The sequence below is a fragment of the Crocodylus siamensis genome, chromosome 11 (genome assembly GCF_052110815.1).
Source record: "Crocodylus siamensis isolate JL-2025a chromosome 11, ASM5211081v1, whole genome shotgun sequence".
NCBI lineage: Eukaryota > Metazoa > Chordata > Crocodylia > Crocodylidae > Crocodylus > Crocodylus siamensis.
In genome coordinates, this window is record NC_143405.1 from 44,426,819 (window position 1) to 44,447,997 (window position 21,179).

General features: G+C 41.7%; 1 protein-coding gene across 1 annotated transcript in view; it reads right to left on the reverse strand.

The window, feature by feature from the left end:
• ERC2 (ELKS/RAB6-interacting/CAST family member 2) overlaps window positions 1–21,179 on the reverse strand; it is a 1,102,519-nt gene that overhangs the window by 493,360 nt on the left and 587,980 nt on the right. The window contains exon 12 of the mRNA XM_090022087.1: window positions 6,753–6,888. Coding sequence (XP_089878213.1) covers window positions 6,753–6,888 — 136 coding nt within the window. The remainder of the gene's footprint in view (window positions 1–6,752; window positions 6,889–21,179) is intronic.

A 21,179-nucleotide genomic window follows, 5' to 3' on the forward strand; every position in this document is an offset into this window, starting at 1 on the left:
ACAGTGGTTTAATTAGACCATGACTTCAACTCAGTCTGGGTACTATCCAACAATAGCTTGTTCAGCACAGGTCATCAATCCTTTCTTAATTATTTATACCTGGGTGAAGGGTTACCATCAGCCCTCATTCCTTTACAATATGTCTTTAGCCCATTGCTGAGACCATACTGCCCTTCCCTTGTATGAGGGCTAAGAGGATGCTCTAGCAGATTTCAGGATCCTGATCTTTGTTCTTTAGACACTATCTTCCCTAAATCCACTTCTACTCGCACTTTATCAGGAAACAGAAGCCTTTGTGAAAGAAGCACCTGCACTGGAAATTTGCCATCTACAAAATTTCAACAGCTTAACTCTTACTTCTTAAACTATCCTAACCTGCTGCAGGAGAAAAGAAAAAATCCACTGTGTATAATGACGCTGGAGGTAACTTGAAAATTGTTCCCCAGTCTCGGAAAGGCCACAAGAACAATGCCACAGCAAATTAAAAACCCTGGATCTTTGCTAGCCCAAAAATAGGAGCAAGGAAGCTGTAAAGTGAGTATGAGAAAGTGTTTCAGGCTGAAAGTACTAGATTTATATTATCTTCATCACACGCACAGGGACCAGTAGCTTACCTGAGCCCCGCCAACCTGCCCACCAGTTCAGGTAATGGCTTTACTTCTTCCTCGCCATGTCTACATGAGACGCTGGCAGTAATGGGTGTTACTGTGGACTGGTGTCAGAATTCCAGCACTTTAGGGCAGATTCAATTAATTGAGCCTAGTGGAGCATCGAATGAACAAGCATCGAACAAACTTTAGTTCAAGTGCCCCTGCTGCCATTATTAAGTATGGGGATGCTGATACAGAAGATGTGGTACTGCTTTAATTAAAGCAGCTCTTGGGTCTACTTTAATTAAAGCACCAACCCTCCCACCCCTAGAGCACATGTAAAAGTGCTTGAAGACTGAAGAACTGCATCTTTTTTAAGATAACAAGCTTTTTTGCTTATATTTTCTACAGATACATTGTCTTTGTGAGGCAGATGAAATGCCAGGAAAGTGGCAGCATACCAGATACACAATTCTCAAAATCATATAGCTTCTTGACAATGCAGTCAAGGGTCAGTCATCCTTCCCTGACTTTTGCCGTAATATATGTCTACCTGGATTTGCACAGATCTGCCCTGGATTTGTGGAAGAAAAACTCTGAAAACTGCACATTTCCCAAGACATTAATATGAAGTCTGACCCCCTCATGTTTCTGATTTTAGCACAATCCAAATAAGCCCCCAAAGACACGCCTGAAGCATCAGTCTCAATTACAGCCTGTGGGAGCTTTTCCTGTAGGAGCTTGGAGTGAACTTCATAAACAGACAAACATGGGCATCACAAAGCACATCCCAAAGAGAGGTTCTAAAATCTTCTGAGGCATGGTCACTAAGAATTAGAGCTTCTCCCAAAGGAAGATACCAAACGATCTTAATCAGTTTTGAAGGAGTCTCACCTTTAATGAAGGGAGTTCATATGTACAAGACATCAAGAGCTTTCGAAGTTTCAGAGAGAAACTTACATTCATGTAATGTCAGGTTTTACAGAAGTTAACTGACTTTAGAGTTTCTTGAAGCCCATCAAATATGCAGACTTAAAAAAAAAGAAAATCAGCCCCTACTTCAGCTGTGCAAAGCTGCTGGTAACCAATTTAACTGTTTTCCTGGAATCCTCCCACGAGAATCCCCAAGTAAGCAATATACAGCCACAGTACATCCCCTACCACCTTCCTCCTAACACCCTTTCATCCTAAACAAAGGGGACCTGGCTGGAAGAAAGTGGATCTGTCCAGTGCCCAACTGAACTTGGGCCATACCTTACAACTCATTTTATCAATTTTCAGAAATGTTTTACTTTGTCTGATAAAGATTTTAGGTTATATTCAACATTAAAGTTCTATGAATGTAAGTTTAATACATGACTACTAGATATGATAAGTATCTATAGACAGTGTAATACAGTAGATGGTTCTAAACTTATGATTAAAAGGCAAGGAAAGAAACAACTTATGGGACTCCATAACACTATGAAACATTGATTAACTGCTTATTGAAAAATTGATTAATCATTTATTCACCTTTTGTAAAATATTGACAAATATCTTTTTTAATAGAAAGCGGGAGCAAGCTTTAAGTTATCTGGTTATGCAGACTTAAATAGACGCTACACATTTTCAGTTTCTATCTATTGATATTGTAACAGGGAACCCTAGCCCTGTCACTAAGAGACAGGGTGGTCCCTTTAAATCTAGAACCTTCCAGTCACAGCCGGCCGGTCAAGTAGGGGTTAAATCTCAAGCCCTGCCAGCCGGCCAGGTGACAGGAAGAGGAAGGCCAGGATCCTACAAATGGTGAGTGGAGAAGGCTAGAGGGACAGCAGAGAGGGGGACTCCCAATGACTGTGGTGCTACAGCTGCAGTCTCTGCTGGAAGAATATGCTCCTTTGTGAGCCAGAAGCATGACCACCTAAAGTAAGCAGGCATGTTGTCTGTCTTATTTCTTTATTATCCTTCTTCCATTCTATGGCCATAGAAGCCTGTTTTGCATTGGATGTTCATACCCGGAGGATCCAGCTGAAGCTATTTGGGGAGGAGGAGGCATTTAAGGACCCACTTCAGTGTGGGGACCCCAGCACCAGAGAGGGCGCAGTATTCAGGGGTGGGAGGACACCAATGCCAAAGGAGGTGCAACATTCAGGGGTGAGCAGACCCCAGCGCAAGAGGGGGTGCCGTACTTGGGAGTGAACAGACCTCAGCGCCATAGAGGGTGCTGGAGCCTCAATGAGTCTTTGAGAGCTAGAGCCTGGGAGTCAAGCCATGATTAATGGGTTTTTGACTGACAGGTCTAGCTAGAGAGAGAAGGGGTAAGCCCACAGCAGCCAAGACCCCAACATAGAGAGGATTTATAAATACCATCTGCGAGGCTTGGGCTGCAGTGTAGGGGAGGAACGGAGCTGCAGATAGTGCCCGCTGGCATTGGGGCAAGAAATGGGCAGCCTCCTGCTTAATTAACAACTATTAATTAATTAACATCAAGGCATGGCAGATGAAAATGTGGGCAGTTTGCCCAGAAACAGGCGGGTGGGCCAAAAGCAAAATTGGCCCTGGGAAGCACCCCCTGTTACAGATATAAAGTATTATCATGCCTTCTCATTGGTCATGAAGATTTAGATAGCTGCAATGGATTAATTGCTTATTGCAAGAGAAAACGAATGGTACAAATTCTCATATTATAGTCTAACATACCTGGAACAGGTTGTTTTTTTTAATAGGCAGAAAACAAAAGCAGAACATAGTTTAATACTAGTAGGCTCACAAAAGCAGTCAGGAGCTTAGAAGCCTACAGAAAGCAACTGGGTTCCATCACTGTAGCCAGATCCTGTGTATGCAGCTCCACAGAAATGTTTTATGCCAAATAAAGTTATTTGATAAGACCAGGTGCTAAAGGTTGAACTCAACATCACCATCAGTCAAAGGCCACAAAACTTCATCATAACCACAACTGACCTTGTGCCAGTATTCTAGGTATAGTCATCTATTTGCTTTAAATAAAAGTAACCATTTTCATTTCAGAGTTCAAAGAATCCTTTTGCATGTGACACAACGGATGCCTCTGAGTTCTTTATTCTTCACTTACCTACCTTTGAATTCTTGCCCTTTAACCCAGCCACTTTGATGGCTCTGGAATTGTTTTTTTTCCAAACTGCTTTCATGCAGGAAGTGTCCTTTGACATCCAAAGTTATTAATTGGTTTCATTTTTACCACCTGACTACAGATATCAGATACTAGATCATAACAATATGCTCTTGCTTAACAACATTACAACTAACTTGTAGGTGCAGTTACAGCTAAACATCAGTAGTGAGGTACTTGGGGGTATAAATATTATTCCAATATGAAAATAAATTCATATCAGCAGCAGTTTTGTCCATCCGGTTAGACAAGAAGATATTTCACCCAATTGTAGAAATATTAGGGTGTGTTTTCCCCAAATGAATTACTTTGTAGTTTACTTTCTATGTAGCTAATCCCCTGACCACCCAAAGGGAACTGGAAAGAACCAGATAGTTTCACTATCTGATCTGCTTTAATTTTATGAATTCAGTACGAAAGAATGAAACCAGCCATGTAGTAGGTAGCAGCAACCTGGTCAATGTGAACTAGGGAGGATTCACCTGGTGGAGTGAATTAGAAGGAATGGATTTCCAACTTTCTTCCTTTCAGGTAAGTCAGCAAAATAAGCAGCTCAGACTCTTTCTGGGGTTTCACAGGAGGTGTGCCAGGGGAAGCTGAATCAAACTAACTTTCTGTGTCCCTACCATGTTGCCTCTTTGACCAGCACCACCACTATGGAACTTTCCCTCCTGCCCCAACTTATCCCCACTACTTATCTTCTTCAAAACCTTTGGCCACAGAGCTGCTAAGCCAACTGCTGCAACACAGTCACAACTCCTCACCCATGCCACACCATTCAGAGGAACAAGCATGGCTGATTTGGTGGCAAACTCAAAGAGGCACTTTACATTTGCCTGAATACTTCTCTGTCAAATTTACCACTTAAAATAAAATGAATTATGCTGGCTAGTTTCCCTCCTAATCTATTAAATAAGAGCCACCCTTATTTACCAAAAGCAATAGCACAACATATCTAGCACAAGCACAACTGACAACAACCAGGAACAGAGGAAAAGAAGTCAGAGCATAGAATGAGAGCAGAGGTTACCAGTCATCCATGTGATGAGTACAAGTGAAATAATTCAAAACAGCCTCTGGAATTCAGAGAAACAAGATAGGACAGTGGGATTGACTGGTTGTCCTACTCATGGGTTAAATTGTGTGTTAGTAAGGAGCTGTATCATTTCACAGGAAACAATCCACTGTTCTCTGTCCCAAACACTAGGAGAGAGAGATTGTGGGCCTACCTCTACACTCTGTGGGGTTTCGTAAAACACAAAGGCCTTTGCAACCAACTCAATTTACTGAACAGGTGTAAGCAGGGCCAGGTCCCTGAATAAGAAAAGGAGTGCACTCACTCTCTAAAAGCAAGGACTGCAGCTGATGAAAAGGGCAAGGAAGCCCCTTGCAACCAGGACCTCACAGGAGTGTATTTTGGCTATTCAGAATCTAACTATACACTGATGCATTAATCTCCCATATGAACCAAGGTGCTCTGCAATGTTGGTGCTCAAGTTTATAAGTAGAGGTTTAGTATCACTGTCTTTATATTAGGTTACATCTTAAAAAAATACTGAGCATTTCATTTGAGGTGTTGAGAACCTACAACTTCCACTGAAATCACAAGTTAATTCACTAGTTAATAAAGAAACCAAAGGTCAGCCCATCTGGGGGTTAATGTGACTTCAATGATCTCCCCAGAAAGCAAGCCAATGAAAGATAGTCTTTTAGAGTTTTGTCTAAACTTTTCATTTCTCTTTGGTCTGTATATAACTAAGACCTCCATGTTAGAGAAAGACAAAGCAACTTACATTTAGAAAATTGTTGTCCAGTTTCTCTGAATATTTATCTCAGAGTTATTCCTTATTTACCTATTATATGCCACGAATGCTTTTACTGTATATATTGTTACAGAAAAAAAACCCTCCCAAGTTTATAAACAAATGCAAAATAAAAATACTCCACCTTTTAAATCCTTAATAACAATGGACACGTTTACACATGCCCCTACAATGCCATTATTACTGTGCCATCTTTTAGTACTTTCTTTTGGAAATACTAAGTAATGGTTCAGTAACAGCCTGTAGGGCCCCATGCTAATGGCACATGGTGATTTTTAGCCTCTACATCACCGTAGCAATGCACTATAGCAAAGGAGCAACAGCATCACGTTTGTGCCCATCGGCATGACGTCACTATAGTGCATTGCTATGGTGACATAGCATCTCATGTAGACATGCCCAATAACTATCATGTATACAGCCCTTTTTTAAGTGATTTTGTGTTAATATTAAAAAATGAATACATTATAGCTGATGATTTATTTCTGCCTCAGTTAATCTAATAATAATTGTATTGTTTAAAAATGCATATTTTATCAAAAGAATAAACAGAAATTGAATTATTCTTTATTAACATTTTCATACTTAGTCCTTCATAGGCAAATACTTGAGTGCATGCGAGTGATAGAGAAGAGTTACAACACAAAGGCACAATTTATTTCTTCAACTCAGCCAGGTTATCACTTTGCTATTAATTGATGGATACATAATACAATGAAATAAAAGAAACGTGAACGTTCCAATAGACCAAATACTCTGGAAAAGTTTTGAAATGACCTTTTTATTGGTCCTTCCATTTCAATGCAAGAGCTTCTCAATTATCTTGTAGTTAAATCTAATATATTTAACAACTATTTAGCCAACACAGGGCCACAAAGCAATGCTAAATTCTCCATCTTGCACACACAAATAGAATACAGAAGTTATAGTCTATTATTTTGACATAAGTCAGAAAATAAAGCCAAAACAGACTTTTTGCTTTAAACCAAAGTAAACTGAAATCCCACTGTGGAATATATTCCACTCAACCTTCCTCAAAATTATTTAGTCATTAGTTGGATTTAATCAAAGCTCTGGGTTCATATTCTGGCAGGAGAAAAAAGGGGGCAAAACTCTTTGTAGGATCAAACCATTCATGTATTTTGAAAACTATAGACAAAAAAATATGCTCCCTGATCATTTTAAATTATAATCAATAAATCAACTCACCTGCAAATGCTGAGAGTTGTCTGTCATATTGTCCTCTCGCCTACGGACTTCTTCCAGCAACTGCGCATTCTTCTTCTTTTCCAGTTGTTGATTGTGCTTCAGGTTGGCCACTTTCTTGTTTTGTTCCTTCATATGTCTAAGAATCGTATGCATATCTCTGTTAATTCTAATGGCTACAATAACTGGTGACAAAGTCAACTTGTGAATATGATATAGATAAATGATTTATTACCAGATACAAATACCTCACAAGTCAGATTTAAAAAGTGACACCTAATCATATTCTTAAAATCACATATCAAAATGGTTTAAGCAAAACAAAATTTAAAATAAAACAAATGTTCCAGGCCATTGATTGGTTTAATCCTTGATATGTGCTCACAATATATTCCAAACACTCTTTAAGATGGAACAATACATAGTCTTGTGGTAAGGCTGGCTCTCAACATAGTAATAATATATTTTTAAATATGTGTTATGGATTTAGTTGGTAACAGGCTTACTCTGAAGCTGACTGCTTCATAAAGTGTTGTTCTGATGGCCAATAAACTATTTATGCATTCTTTATACTGGCACTGATTTCATGGATTAGGTCTGTCATAACATTAATGGTTAAGACACAGGGAAATAACAGGTAAATGGTTCTGAATGTTCTGGTTCTGCTTGTTGTTTGGTTAACTGTGCTGTGTGTTCTTTTTCTTTTTTTAAATTCATGCAATGCCTTTGTTATTTATAATGCAGAGGCTTCTGAAGTATAAATAAGCTATTGCCAATTAAAGGATGCCTATAAAATATCTTCCCAGTGAAAAATATTTCTTTATTTCCTTCTCTCTTACTTTTGAGTTCTACAAAAGAATTAAGTAAACACAATAATTCCCAGATACTTTTAATGAAATTAGAATGATTTTAACATAATTACATTTTTTATTCAAATACTGTGTTCAACTTACACTAATTGTTTCAAAACTTCCTCACATCCTTTACTACAAACACTATTTACAATATTCCCGGGTCTTTTGTTTCTTGCATGTTGAACATACACCTTGATGCAGTGGAGAAAAATTTTCTTGTCACGCACCCAAAATAGTCAACCACTGTCATTTCAAACTCTAAAAACTGTTTTCTACTTTCTACCTACTTGGATTCTTAGATATTATTTTCTTTGACTTTCTTTTGATTCTAAGGAATTTGCTTCCTTTTATCTATATAATAATAAAGTCATGTGCAAATTCCTAATGAGATCTACACACTAATCCCTTTTTGGCAGATGAACAGGATATATTCCAGTGCCCATAAGGATCACTGGAAAATTCCCAGTTGCTTTTGCAGAAGGCTTAATCATAATAATAACAATAATAACAATATCAACAATAGTAATATTAAAATATAAAGTTATGCACTATATTTGCTATATAAACAATAGTATGCGGCAATTTGGTCATCTAAACTACATTTGCCATTAAAAATACTCCTTTCTCCCCATTTATGAGCACATCCAGAGGAGAGCACATGTGCCTCTTGCAGTGTCTCAAACCCATTTGAGATGCTGAAAGAGGCACATGTGGGAACAAAAAAACGTTCCCCGCACTGCACATTTGCAGTGTGGGGGCAAAATTAGGCCCTGGATATGCAGGAGTCAAAAAAAATGCACTGTAGAACAGCAGGGCAAGGCAGGGTCCTGAGGCAACTGGAGGCTCGGGTCCTCCACAGAGACACTAGTAGCCAGCCAGAGTGTGTCAATGGCTGGCCCCTGCCCCAGTTCTGAAGCACGCTGCCTGCCTGTGCAGGCCAAGTAGCAGTGCAGGCTGCAGTGACTGTGACCTGGGTTCTGTGCCAGGTAAGTAGGGAGTGGAGGGGACTGGAGAAGGGGGGAGGGAGCCATGCGGGGATCCCTGCCTTGCCCCAGCCCATGTTCACTCCCTCAATCACTCCCCCACCCATCCTCATCCCTTGTTCACTCCCCCAGCCCCACGATCGCTGCCCCACCTGCTCCCAACTCCCCGCTGGCTGCCCTGCCTGGCCCCATCCTCCCGTCACTCAAAAAAATAAATGGTACAGGTGCAGTACAGCTCCCCACACTGTCTGGGACCTGGAGCCACTTGGGCTGAGTGGCACCAGGATCTGGGTGGCAGCTGGAGCCACCCCAGCTTCCAGACACTGTGTAGTGCTCTGCTAAACCATGCTGCACCTGTGTGATGGGGCAGTGGAAGCGCAGGTGCCTGGCAACTGGGGCCAGTCCCCACTGCCTCCCCCACCCCACACAGCATGAGGGGGCTCTGCCATGACTTCTCAGTGGCCCCAACAGCTACTGATACAGCTGGTGAGTGCAGAACTTCTTTTTTTTTCTGTTTTGAGTGTCAGGAGGCTGGGGCCAGGTAGGGTAGTGATGGCTGGGGGAAGGGGGCTGGAGACAAGCCCCTGGAGACAGGGGATGGAGATGAGCACCTGGCTATATTCCCCTGCTCATCTCCAGCCTCCTGCTCATTCCCCTGCTCATCTCCAGCCCTCTGCTTGGTCTTCTGCTCATTTCCACCCTCAGGAGGTTGGAGATGAGCAGGAGGTTGAAGACAAGCAGAGGAACGTCTTCAGCTTATTTCCAGCCTCCTGGTTGTTCTCCTGCTCCTCTCCAGCCTCAGTGAGCAGGTGGCTGGAGATGGGGGGAGCAGCAGGGGGGGTCTAGGGGGAGTGCTGTAGCCCCTGGTGGCAGGGCTGGGACCCTGCAGGAGGGCAGTCCATGTCCAGGAGACCCACCTCTTCTAAGAAGCCACCCTACACAGTCCCCCCACACCTACCCACACACTGATCCCCATTCCCTCACATCCCTCCACATCCACCCACATCCCCCCACTCCTCTCTCTCCTACAAACCCAACATCACCATATCACACACCCACCATGTGATAAGGAAACCAAAAACAAACATAAAAACATCTAGATATTTAGGATTTATTTTATTATGATGATGGAGGCACTTGTAAGCTCCAAGGGATAACTAGGTCGAACAGCCACAAACTTCTAGAAGGCCAATTCAGACTCAATATAAGGAAAAACTTCTTTACAGTCTAGTGTCCAAGGTCTGGAACAGATTCCCCCCAGAGGTGGTGCAAGCACCTACTCTGGACTCATTCAAAAGGCATTTGGATGTTTATCTAGCTGGGATCATCAGACTTCCTGCCTCTGGCAGGGGGACTGGACTTGATCTCACAAGGTCCCTTCCAGCCCCTAATGTCTATGAAATTCCTTCAAAATTGTAAATATATCAATAAAACATTGCCAAACTGATTTGATCTCTTTCTCTCTCTCTCTCAAAAAAAAATTATATATATTAGTGGTGTTTTGTTTTACTTGTGGAAGAACATGGATTTGGGGGTATTTTAAAGAGTGACTTTGAGTTGTTTTGTTTAATAGGGATTTTGCAGTTTGTTAGTAGGGACCACCAGAATTCCTATTAGTGAGCCACGTGGCAGGACCCAGGTAGAGATGCTTATTCAGAGCTGGCACCACACTGAGAACATGTTCTGGGCGATAGCTGCCTATATGGCTGGGCTGTGGCACAAATGGCAGCAGTGCCGCACGAAGGCCAACTGTGTAGCCACAGCCCACTGACAGATGGCCCAGAGGTGCAGATGCCTCTAATGGTCATGCAGTCCCCATCCAGCTCTGGCAGGCATGCAGCCTTGGGTCCACATGCTGTCTCCGGTGACAGACAGGCTGCAGCCCCCACTGCCAGACTGCTGCAGTGGGTAGAGGGAGCAGGGAACTCTCAGGGCTGTGTCAGAAGTCCAGCTGGCACAAGGGGTGGTATCCCCAGATACCAATTGGCCGTGCCCCAGAAACTCCTGTCTATTTGTAACAGTCATACTGTGGGCCCTAAGGCCCACCTTGCTAACTAGTAACCCCGTGTGGGGCTAACAACCCCAGAAGCTCCTGAGAGCGAGCAGCCCTGAGCTACTTGCCAGGGCAGCTTCTTATACTACTGGGGCCAGCACAGGTGCTGGCCCCAGCCTCTAGTTCCCCCTGGCTGGGAGAAGTCAGGCAGGGTTATTTTGCCCCAAGTGGCACAATTTGCCCCACACCAAAGTATATGTCTGGGCATGTGCACTGAGGCAAAAAGCCCTGGCTCAAATTTGTACCAGTTCTTTTTGCCATAATATTGTCTGCTCAGAGGCACTGAGAGATGATTCTGTGTGTTCTACAGCATTCAATGGATTATCCCACAATCTAAATCCAACTCTGCAGTTTGCAGGATCAATTTTCAACAGGACTTTTGTAGAAAGGTGATCTGACACCTCCATTTTCATCTAATCAAAACAAAAAAGTCTGCTTCTCAGTTGACCTCTGTCCCTTGCACTCACATGCCACTGCATTTTGGGAGCATTTTATATTTTACTTTGCACTGTTAGAAATGATTGCTCTAGGTGCAGTGAAACAGAGCACCAAGTCCAAAGTTACTTTTTGGTGGAGGACCTTTATATGTGCTGAGAACAGATAGCAGCAAGCAGAATTACTGGCACTATCCAAAACTCTATTAAGGAAATACTGCAACACACAAGAATCCATCAGTGACTAAAAGCAGCCAACACAACTAATTTCTTCTGTTTTTCACTTGTTGACTTTTTCCTTGCAATACCAGGGAAGACATTTTGCTGAATCCTTCGCAATACAATAAAATACTCTTGTGCAATGTCTCCTTTTACACATTATAAGGGTTTATAGATGGTTTATATCACCTTATAGTATATTAGAAGTTGATTAGTAAGATCCTTTACACATTTTTGGTCATTACTTAGGATTTCTACCTCCTAATATAATGGTGCATAATAACATGAAGTGATTTTTTTCCCCTTGCTTAATGGGTTTGGTTAAAGTACAGATTTGACAGTATATTTATTTCCTTTCTTGGATCCCAATTTTGTTAGGATCTTCTGTTTTTAAAAAATACGGAAACTATTACTAGCTGTATTTTCTATGTCTGGGGCATATATAATGTATACAGAATATCCAGCTAAAAATACAATCTCTGCACCATGATTGCAAAATGTCCTTGCTTAATACAAAGAATGGGAAGGGAAAAAAATTAAAGCTGTATAGACCACCTAAGCTCTGCCTCTTCATGCTTATACAACAGGACAGTCTTTATGACATGATGCACACAGTGTCTTAAATTAGACAATATAATATACACACTTCCCTAACTTTAAGAGATGCATATGGCACTTTGTACTACCATTTATTACACTGCATGTACTAGCAAAAGAGCTAAACTAAGTTTATACACATTGAATCTAGAGAAGTTGATAAAGGCTTCAGTTACTTGGCTTATAAGAACTAGGAGGCACTCCCTGAAGTTAATAGGAAATAGATTTAAAATGAACTTGAGGAAGTACTCTTTTACACAGCACATCATTGCTACAGGAGACTGCAGAGGCAGACAGTATAAACAGGCATAATAAGTGTTTAGACAAATTCATGGAAGACAGGTTCATTGATAGCTATGAAACAGAACAGTCAGGAATCTACCCTCTGACATTCCTAAACCAATGATGGTTGACACTAGGGAAGGTATGAGAGAGGATGGATTATACTAGACATGCCCTGTACTCTTCTTCTAAGGCATCTATGATTTCCCATTGTCATAGTGAGGATACAGGGTTAGATGGATTATTATATGGCCCTCCCTATGTTCTTAAGAAATATGGAAAGCCCTGTCTCATTACTGTGCATAACATCCATAGAAAATTATGTATGATGATTATAGTGTAATAGAAATAGATTTTAATCATGGGATTAAATTACTATTGAGGCACCATGCATATCATTATATTAAAGACAGGCCACATATAGGTGTTATTAGGGGTGCACTAACAGACATTTTTGGGGCCATTTTTAAGGAGCCATATAAGCCGATACTGATCTGGTGTGTGTCCCCAGACCTGCGCATGGGGCAGGGCAGGCTATCACTGAGGGCTGGGGTCAGGGCTGCACCAGGTGGTTCCTAGCAGAAGGCTGGGCCAGGCTGTGCTCAGGGTAGGTGGCAGAGCTGGGCAGGGGCAATGGGGAGTGCTATCTCCACCCCAAAATTTGCATAGCCCCCCCATAGTCTTCTCCCAGCACCACCACTGCCTTCCCTGAGCACAGCCCCAGGCCAACACCCCTGCTGGAAACAGCCTGGCATAGCCTCCGGCCCCAGCCCACAGCAACAGCACATCCTGCCCCACATGCAGATCTAGGAACAACCCCCCATGCCCTTCCAGGGTGCATACAGGGTAGGAGCTGCACCCTGCACACCCTTCAACAGACAGACCACTCGTGGTTCTGTCCCATGCACCCACCCTGCCCCGACTAAGCCGTGCCTGCCCCCGGCCCACTCCCTCACTCACCACAGGGACCTTGATCTGCCCCCCCTTGCCCCTTCCCCACATTTGACTTACCAGCCAGATGCTGCTCTCCAAGCCATTGGGCTGCATTCCTGGCTGTGTGAATGCTGCAGCTGTGCACATGCATGGGGCATTTGTCAGCCACATTATCGGCTACATCAGGCAATAAAATCCAATTTCTGATACTGTCAATTTTCCCTATATCAGTGCCGATCCAATATGGGACTGATGCATTGGTGCACCTCTAGGTGTTAGATTTCTATGAGCAAAATCACAGTTCTCCTAGTAGAAATAAGAAACATACAAGTGTTTTCCTACAAGAAACATGCCTGTTCTGGGAAAATATCTTCCAGTCTGAGACCCAGAAGTTCTCCCTTGTCTAGGAATTTCTCTCACAAGAGTGACTGTTTATATACTGTTAAATTCCCCTCCCAGTCTGGTCTGGGAGTGGACTAAAGAGGTGGGATAATGAAGTGGGACCAGTATGGGAGGGGACTAGAGCAGTAGGGCAAACCACCTACCTGTCTCTCTTGACTGGGATCCCTGGTCTGAGGAGCAGGTAGAAGAGGGGGGGTTGTGAGCTCCTCCTCTACTTAGCTCCCAGCCACCAGGAGCCAAGAAGAGGAGCAAGCTGGAGTTTCAAGTCTAAAAAGCGGGTGGGGGGGTGGGTTGCAGTGCTGCTCACTCCTGAAGCTGAATGGAGGAGCAGCTGTCTACTACTTCTCACTCTGTTTCCAGACCAGAGTCCCCAGTTTAAGAAACAGGATGGGGGCTTTGCTCCACTGTTCAGTTCTTCCAGAAATGGGAGGACTGGAAAAACCACTACTTCCCATATGTTCCCTGGACAGTCACTCCAGTCTTGGGAAGATGCAAAGAGCAGGGGAGAGGGACAATTGCAGCCTAAACTTCTGTACTGTTCCCTCTCCCAGAATCATTTCTAGCACTGGAAATTATCTTCTACAACACATAAACTCTGTCCATTTTCACCACTAAAAATGAACACCTGTTCATAGCTGCAGAGAGCTCAAAAACTTGGGTCACAATGAGATGCAACCAATGGATAACCAGTTGGTTTGTTTGCATAAATTAGTAGCTTCAGTGTCCATAGCAAGGGGCGTATTTCAATATACACATAGAAGATGTAAGAGTTAAGGTTGTAACTGCAACCTCTACAGTTTTTCATTGACTACTGGGCTTTTCAAGTGCAGTATTAACTGGCTCTTGAGAATATTTTAGAGGAAACTTCCTAAGGGGTTTTAATTTTATTTTGCTTGGTTATATTTTAACATTAAAACATACTATATTATATAATGGAATATATAAATATTTTTACACTTTTTTGCAATATTTTATAAGAATTATTTATGTGATACAATTATAACTATGATTATGAATTCTATTGTCTGTTTATCTATCAACCTAAACAATGTTATATATTCATATGAATATATATTATACTAGCCAATTGCCCATCAAGAATTATGCAGGGGTGGGGAGAGGGAGCTGGGATGGAGTGCCGCCACCCAGCACCCCATGCTGCCGCTGTTCTGCCTCTTGCAGCGCTGCTGGTCTTGGCTCCCCCACCCTCTGTCTGGTCCTCGGTGCAGCTTCAGAATCATGGCTGCACTCCCCCATGCTTGGAGCACTCTGATTGGCTGTTTCCATCAGCCAGAGGGCAAATAAAGTGTTACAGACAGACAGACTTAGGCTTTTATAATATTAGAATTCTAAAGGCTTCTAGCAATTCTTTCTTCTTTCCACTCAGGTCTTAATTTAAACACAATACATATGTATAAATAAGCACCTTAAGAATCAGTAGTCCTCCTGAAGTCAGTTAGGACTAATGATTCTTAAGATGCTTAGTTATATATATGTGCTGTTTTTAAATTCTTAACATTGCGTGTACATGCATACCAAATCGACTTAAAATATGGTGACTTAACTAAGTCATCTGAAGTTAAGCCACATCAGAGCATACACATGCACAGCTCCTTGGCATTGTGTCTGCCATCTTGTACTAATCCAACTCTAAATAATACACCTCAGAGGTATATTATTTTGTGCTGGATTTAAGTCAACTCTGTTCCATATACATGTGTACTCTCTGATAGTTGTCAACTTTAAAAAGTTAAGTCGTTTAACCATCAGAAAGTTATATGCATCCACTTATATGCTCTGCAGGATTAAAGCCTCAGTAATGATTACACAAAAAGATCAGGCAATGGTTTCTCACTGAGGGCCAGCTTCATCACCCTCCCTTTCACTAAGGAATCTCATTCACTTCAGTGGAACCACACAATGTCTCCCTTAATGAGAATAAGGCCCTATTTCTTTTCCCTTCTTGGACTGACTCCCATTGCAGGAAAAAGAGAAATGGCTGCTTGATTGATACTCCTTGCTTTGAGCCAGCAGGGAAATATGGAGGAAGTAAAATGCTCCAAAAGAAAGAGCTAATTTCATTCTAACCCAAGCACAGAAAAGAATCATCTCACCCATTTATTCTTCCTCTATTCTTAGGGCTCTTAGCACTACTCTTTAGTCAAGGCCTATTGTAAAGTTACAATTTGGCTCAGGAGATGCATCCTATTTAATGAGATAAAGTTCCCAGTAACTGGAGCTGAGATGCTTCAGAAGGGTTTGATACACCATAAATTAGACTCTTCAACTTCACATGCAGATCTACACGTACTAAAATTATACACCTGTGTGCAGGTGTAAATTAGCTTACAAGCAAGCAGGAAACATCATTTTGCAAAATAATCAATTGCATCATGATCATTTTTGCCATACTGAAAATTCCTTAAGGCTAAACCTCTGGAATAGAATTTGGACTGTCAGTAACTTAAATCCTTACATACAACTATTTCCAAATCATATCAAAGATTTTTTGCAATAGTATTTAGAAAGCAAAGATAAGAAAACCAATATTTTTATTGTCAGATTTTTTCCACAAAGAACAAACTCTATGTGCTTGGTGTTACTTTCCTTTATCTTTCAACATATTATGAAATGATCTGTGACCTTGTTTTCACTAGTTCTTGTTGTACTAAAGGCATCTCTTTTGCACAGTACTGTTGCTATTGATGAAACTACCTGTTGAGACACAATCATTTACTTTCAACCTTTCTAGTTTGCTTTGCAATGTTTCCAGCACTCCCCAGTGTCTCCCTCTCAATCAGAAGAGTAAGTTATTGCATTAAATGAAAATGGAAACCATCATGATATAAACGCTGCTCAACCTAGGCAGGCCATTAGGAAATGTTAGACCCTTTACTTTTATAGGGTACCCTGGATAGCAGTTTGGTTGGCTATCAGAGAACTTGAAACAGATGAAGTAATGGTATAAGAATGTTAGGCTTTCATGAAGGGAGCTTCAGAATGGAAGGTAAGAACTTAACAGCTTCATGCTCAACAACAGTGATATTTACTAAAATGAGGAATGGAACTGTGAAATATAACAAGGCACTCAGTGAACCAAAAGCTACAAGTGTGCTATGCAATTTCCCTATTAATTTCCTTTTCTGAAACCCTCAGCCCCAATGTGACCAGTTTCTTAGCATAGTTATATTTTTATGTAGCTTGCTACAATACTACTACAAGCATTCTGTATTTGTATTTTCTGTATTTGTTTTTTATTCAAGCTTAAATGTATTAGACATTAACTATAAATTTGGCTCATCCCCTTGTAATTTTCAAGACAGATTTATGAAATCAAAATACAGAACACAGGTCATGGCCAGTGGTGACGCGTAGGGGGTGCACAGGGATGCACATGCACCCCCCGAAAGTGCTGGTGTACCCTGCCAATGCTCCCTGCTTAGGCAACGGGAAGTGGGGGCAGGGGGGAGTGCCGGTGCCTCCCCTGCAAGCACCAGCCAGGGAGTGGGGGTGCCAAGTGAAGTGCTGCTGGCACTTCTAGGAGCATCATGGCTGCTTCCAGTAGCACCGCTTGCATTTCCTGGTTGGCGACATCGGCCACAGGGACCTCCTCCTCCCCCCCGGTCTCTGACTGGCCATTGGGAGGGGCACATGCCGCCCCTGACTCAGGTGGCACCAGTCGCCCATGGTCATAGATAAGACAGGATGGTATCCATTCATGAAAAATAAGTAAGGATTCAACAGATTTCTAAAGAGATAAAATAGACATGCAAAATAAAGAAAACGTGGACACAGTTGTATTTTAGCAACAAGGAAAAAGCCATATAAAACAAAAGTTTCACAAAACAGTAACTGAAAATATGGAAAACGGAGCACCTGAAATCAGAGACAATTCCAGTCAGAAGCTAGGAACCCATGGAGTTGGAGAGTTTGAGGTTTTAGCTTCTGTCTTCACTAAGGACTCCCTCATTCTCAAATATCCTTTTTATCACACCCAGATGAAAACACCCCTCTGACATGCCATTAGAGATGCTCTCTTCTTTAGGCATATCCCTGGCAAGAAGACAGGAGAAAAGGCTCCCAACAGAGAAACACTTTCCTCCTAGCTGGAAGAGGCCATACATTTAGTGCCACAAATGCTTCCTGCTAGAGTGTCGATATCACCTCTAAATCATTCACAAATCAAGTTGACTAGGGAATGAGATATATAGCCCACAGAAGTAAAAAGAAACGCTACCACTGGTTCATGAGGCCTACTCCAATAGACTTGGGAGCTTAGTTTAAAGAACTGATGTTTTATCATACTAATGCATGGAAGGAAAGGTTAATACAATGAAAAACACAACAGTGTCAGAGTTAATCAGCAACAGTTAAACAACACAATAGACCTAAGGAGCAATAGTGATATTTCCAGCAGGGGTATACTGCCAGATTAATGGAGAAAAAATAAAAACCTGGTGTGTTAGTTTGAAGCTGATTCCACATCTTAAGCAATAAAATGGAGTTAGGCACACACACAGTCCTCTATTATGTATTAAAATACCTCCATCATTTCAGTGAGGTCTTTCTATTTATAAATTGTATGTCAATACATAAGCTAGAAGTACTATGCAAATCCAAATGAAAATTAGCACATCTTGTGGATTTATGTAAGGTAATCTTAGACAGAAATGCATATCTGCATGGAAATACAGTAGCTAGATTGAGGAATGGCTATTTCTAAGTGACTAATGTGATGTGGCATTCAACTGAAATTTAAGCAGTGTATTATTAAGTTTAATATGCTTCAGCAATGTGGTATGTTCTTCCAATGTAAAATGGTTTGGTATGAAATGCTGAATAAGTGATACATTAATTTGTATTTGGTCCCTATACAAAGGTATATTTTCTTACTGACTGAAAATATTTCCCCATAGCCACCCATCCCAGTGCCGCTGCCGCTGCATGGCAATACATGCAGCACTGTGGAACTGACCCCACCTCTCCATCCTCCAGCCCTCCCAGATGGCCCCCCACAGCTCCATCCTGCCTTGGCCCCAATTTTGCATTCACCACCCTGGCTAGGCAGCGCCTGCCCCTGCCCCTGCCCCTGCCCTTTCCGCACTCCCTCACTGTGGGGGCATCAATTGGCCCCACTCATGCCCCTTCCCTTCCCCACGCATCTTTTCCTCCCACTCCCCAACTTACCAGAAGAATACTGCTCTCCAGGCTTCCCAGCTACATTCCCAGCTGTGTGCATGGTGCCTGCATACATGCATGCAGGATTCATCTGTGACATTTTTGGCTACATCCACCAAAAAAAAAGCCAATAGCCAATAATGTTAATTTTCCTTTTATCAGTACCAGTCTGCTTTGTGACCAATATATCTCTGCATCTCTAAAGGGGGCCTCCAATTCTGTGTTTGCTCAAGGCCTAAATAACTCTTAATCCACCTCTGGAGACAGAGGCAGCTGCCCGGCTGCCAGGAAATCTCTCCCGGCCACTTGGGGATCAGGACCGGTCCCACCAAGCCAGGATAGCTCTTGAGCTCCTGTAGCCCCTACTGCCTAGGCTTACCAGGAGCAATTTGCTCCCCATCAGCCTCTACACATGTGCTTCAGCGCATTAGTTTATTGTGCCAATTTCTAGTACCTGTATCTACAAGTACCAGAAAATAGCACATTAGACTCATCTACTGTGCAGTAATTGCTGTGCATGTGTAGATGGTGATGCTTTCCTGTGTATTAGATTAGTTTAATGTTCAGTAAAACATCTTATGTACACACAAAAACTACCCACCAAAAACTACTTCAGCTGCCATTAAAGGTAAGTGGTAGCCAGACAACAGACTATATGTATATCCTTTAACTTCCAGTTGACCTTAACATCAAACTTATTTGAAGTTTTGTTCATATAACTGTAGTACAGACTATTACATATAAACTTGGAAAACTGAATCCAAGTATTGTAAGTTTCTTCCTGAAACTTATTTCAGGTTATTATTACACCCAAAATATCTGCTTATAGTACAACACAGCATATAATAATTCTGATTTTTTTCCCCTGATTTCCTTTATATTTTATGTAAAGGTATATGGTACATTCAAATTAATTTTCAAAAGGTTTAATTTAAAAATGCGATTTCTTCCATACATACAACAGCAGTGTTTTATATGTCAAATCTAAATTTTCTTGAGGAGCATTTTCTGGAAGCTAACTTATAGTTTCATATTCCACCGTTACACATTTCCATTACTATTTTCAAACCACTATCACAAATAAAAAAATATATAAATTGGCCAACATAACGTGTAGCTGTCTTGGATGCTATGAATGAATTAAACAGCTGAGTGACTTTGTAGCTGGCAGAAAGTAATCAACAATGCATTAGAAAGAAAAAATATTTGGAAATGGATACAATGATGTTCCTGCACAACTGCTGCAAAGTTTTCATCACATTACATATATAACTAGTATTCACACTGATACATATAATGAACTGTCCACTATGACTTTATAATTTGTAATTACTTTCATATGCTCCACATAAGTGTAATTTAAGGATGTAACACTATAGTTACATTTAGATATTATAAAAGGCCATAAAAATCCAGTGACACAATAAAATACATGAAAGAGTACTTTTTAAATTAAATGCCTTATAAACCTGAAATGTATATATTATTTGCCTAGGCAGAGTTGTTGCATTATGTGGTCTTATACCATTGGCAAGCTTCTAGCAAACATCATATTGTATACCATGGATGTCGTGCCTCTGTACGTCAACATCCCTCATGAGGACAGATTAAAAACCATAAAGATAAGAAAACTGCTCTTGTTTCCACTATCTCCCTATTTGTCTTCACACACAACTATTCCAGATTTGGGGACTCCCTATATCTACAAAGAAATGACACTGCCATGGGCACATATATGTATTTCCCTCCTCCCCCCCATGCCAATGTATTTGACAAACCTTTAAGTTCATTTCCTCTGCAGCTTCCTTCTCATCCCCCTGGTATACCATAGATCCATCAATGATATTTTTATAATATGTACACATGGGAAAGAATCTCTAGAGAAATTTCACCAAGACTTTAACTACTTCCATTCCTCCATCAAAATAACTCTGGAAAACTCCACATAGGAGATTCATTTCCTAGACACTATAGCAAAAGTTTGCAGTAGCTACATTACCACCACATTGTATTTGAAACCTACCAACTACCACAGCTACCTTCATGCCACCAGCTTTCACCCTTGTTGCAGGGCACTAGGATGTGCCTGCTCCTTCAAGAGGACAAGCACCCTGAGAGGCTGTCTGTAAGTATCAAGGGGAAGCTAATGAGGGACTCACCTGACTGAAAGAGGGCTCAGGCTACATGCCTTGAGGTACCAGGCACGACTTGTGAACGCTGATATGGTAGGGTGGATGGAGCGTCCCACAGGAGCACGGGGGGGCCCACTTCTGGGTCTGCTGCCAAGTATGCTGAGGACTCCCCCCTCCCCTCCCCTGTGCTCCCATGGGACACTCCATCTGCCCCACCATCTCAGCGTTCACAAGCTGCCTGGTACCTTGAGGTCTGTAGAAAAAACTTTTAAAGCTGTGCCTATGTCCAAATCATCAAGTTTCTCTGAATTGATTTGGAGGGTTCCATTTTGATTCAGAGAGATTAAAGAGTTTCCTGATTCC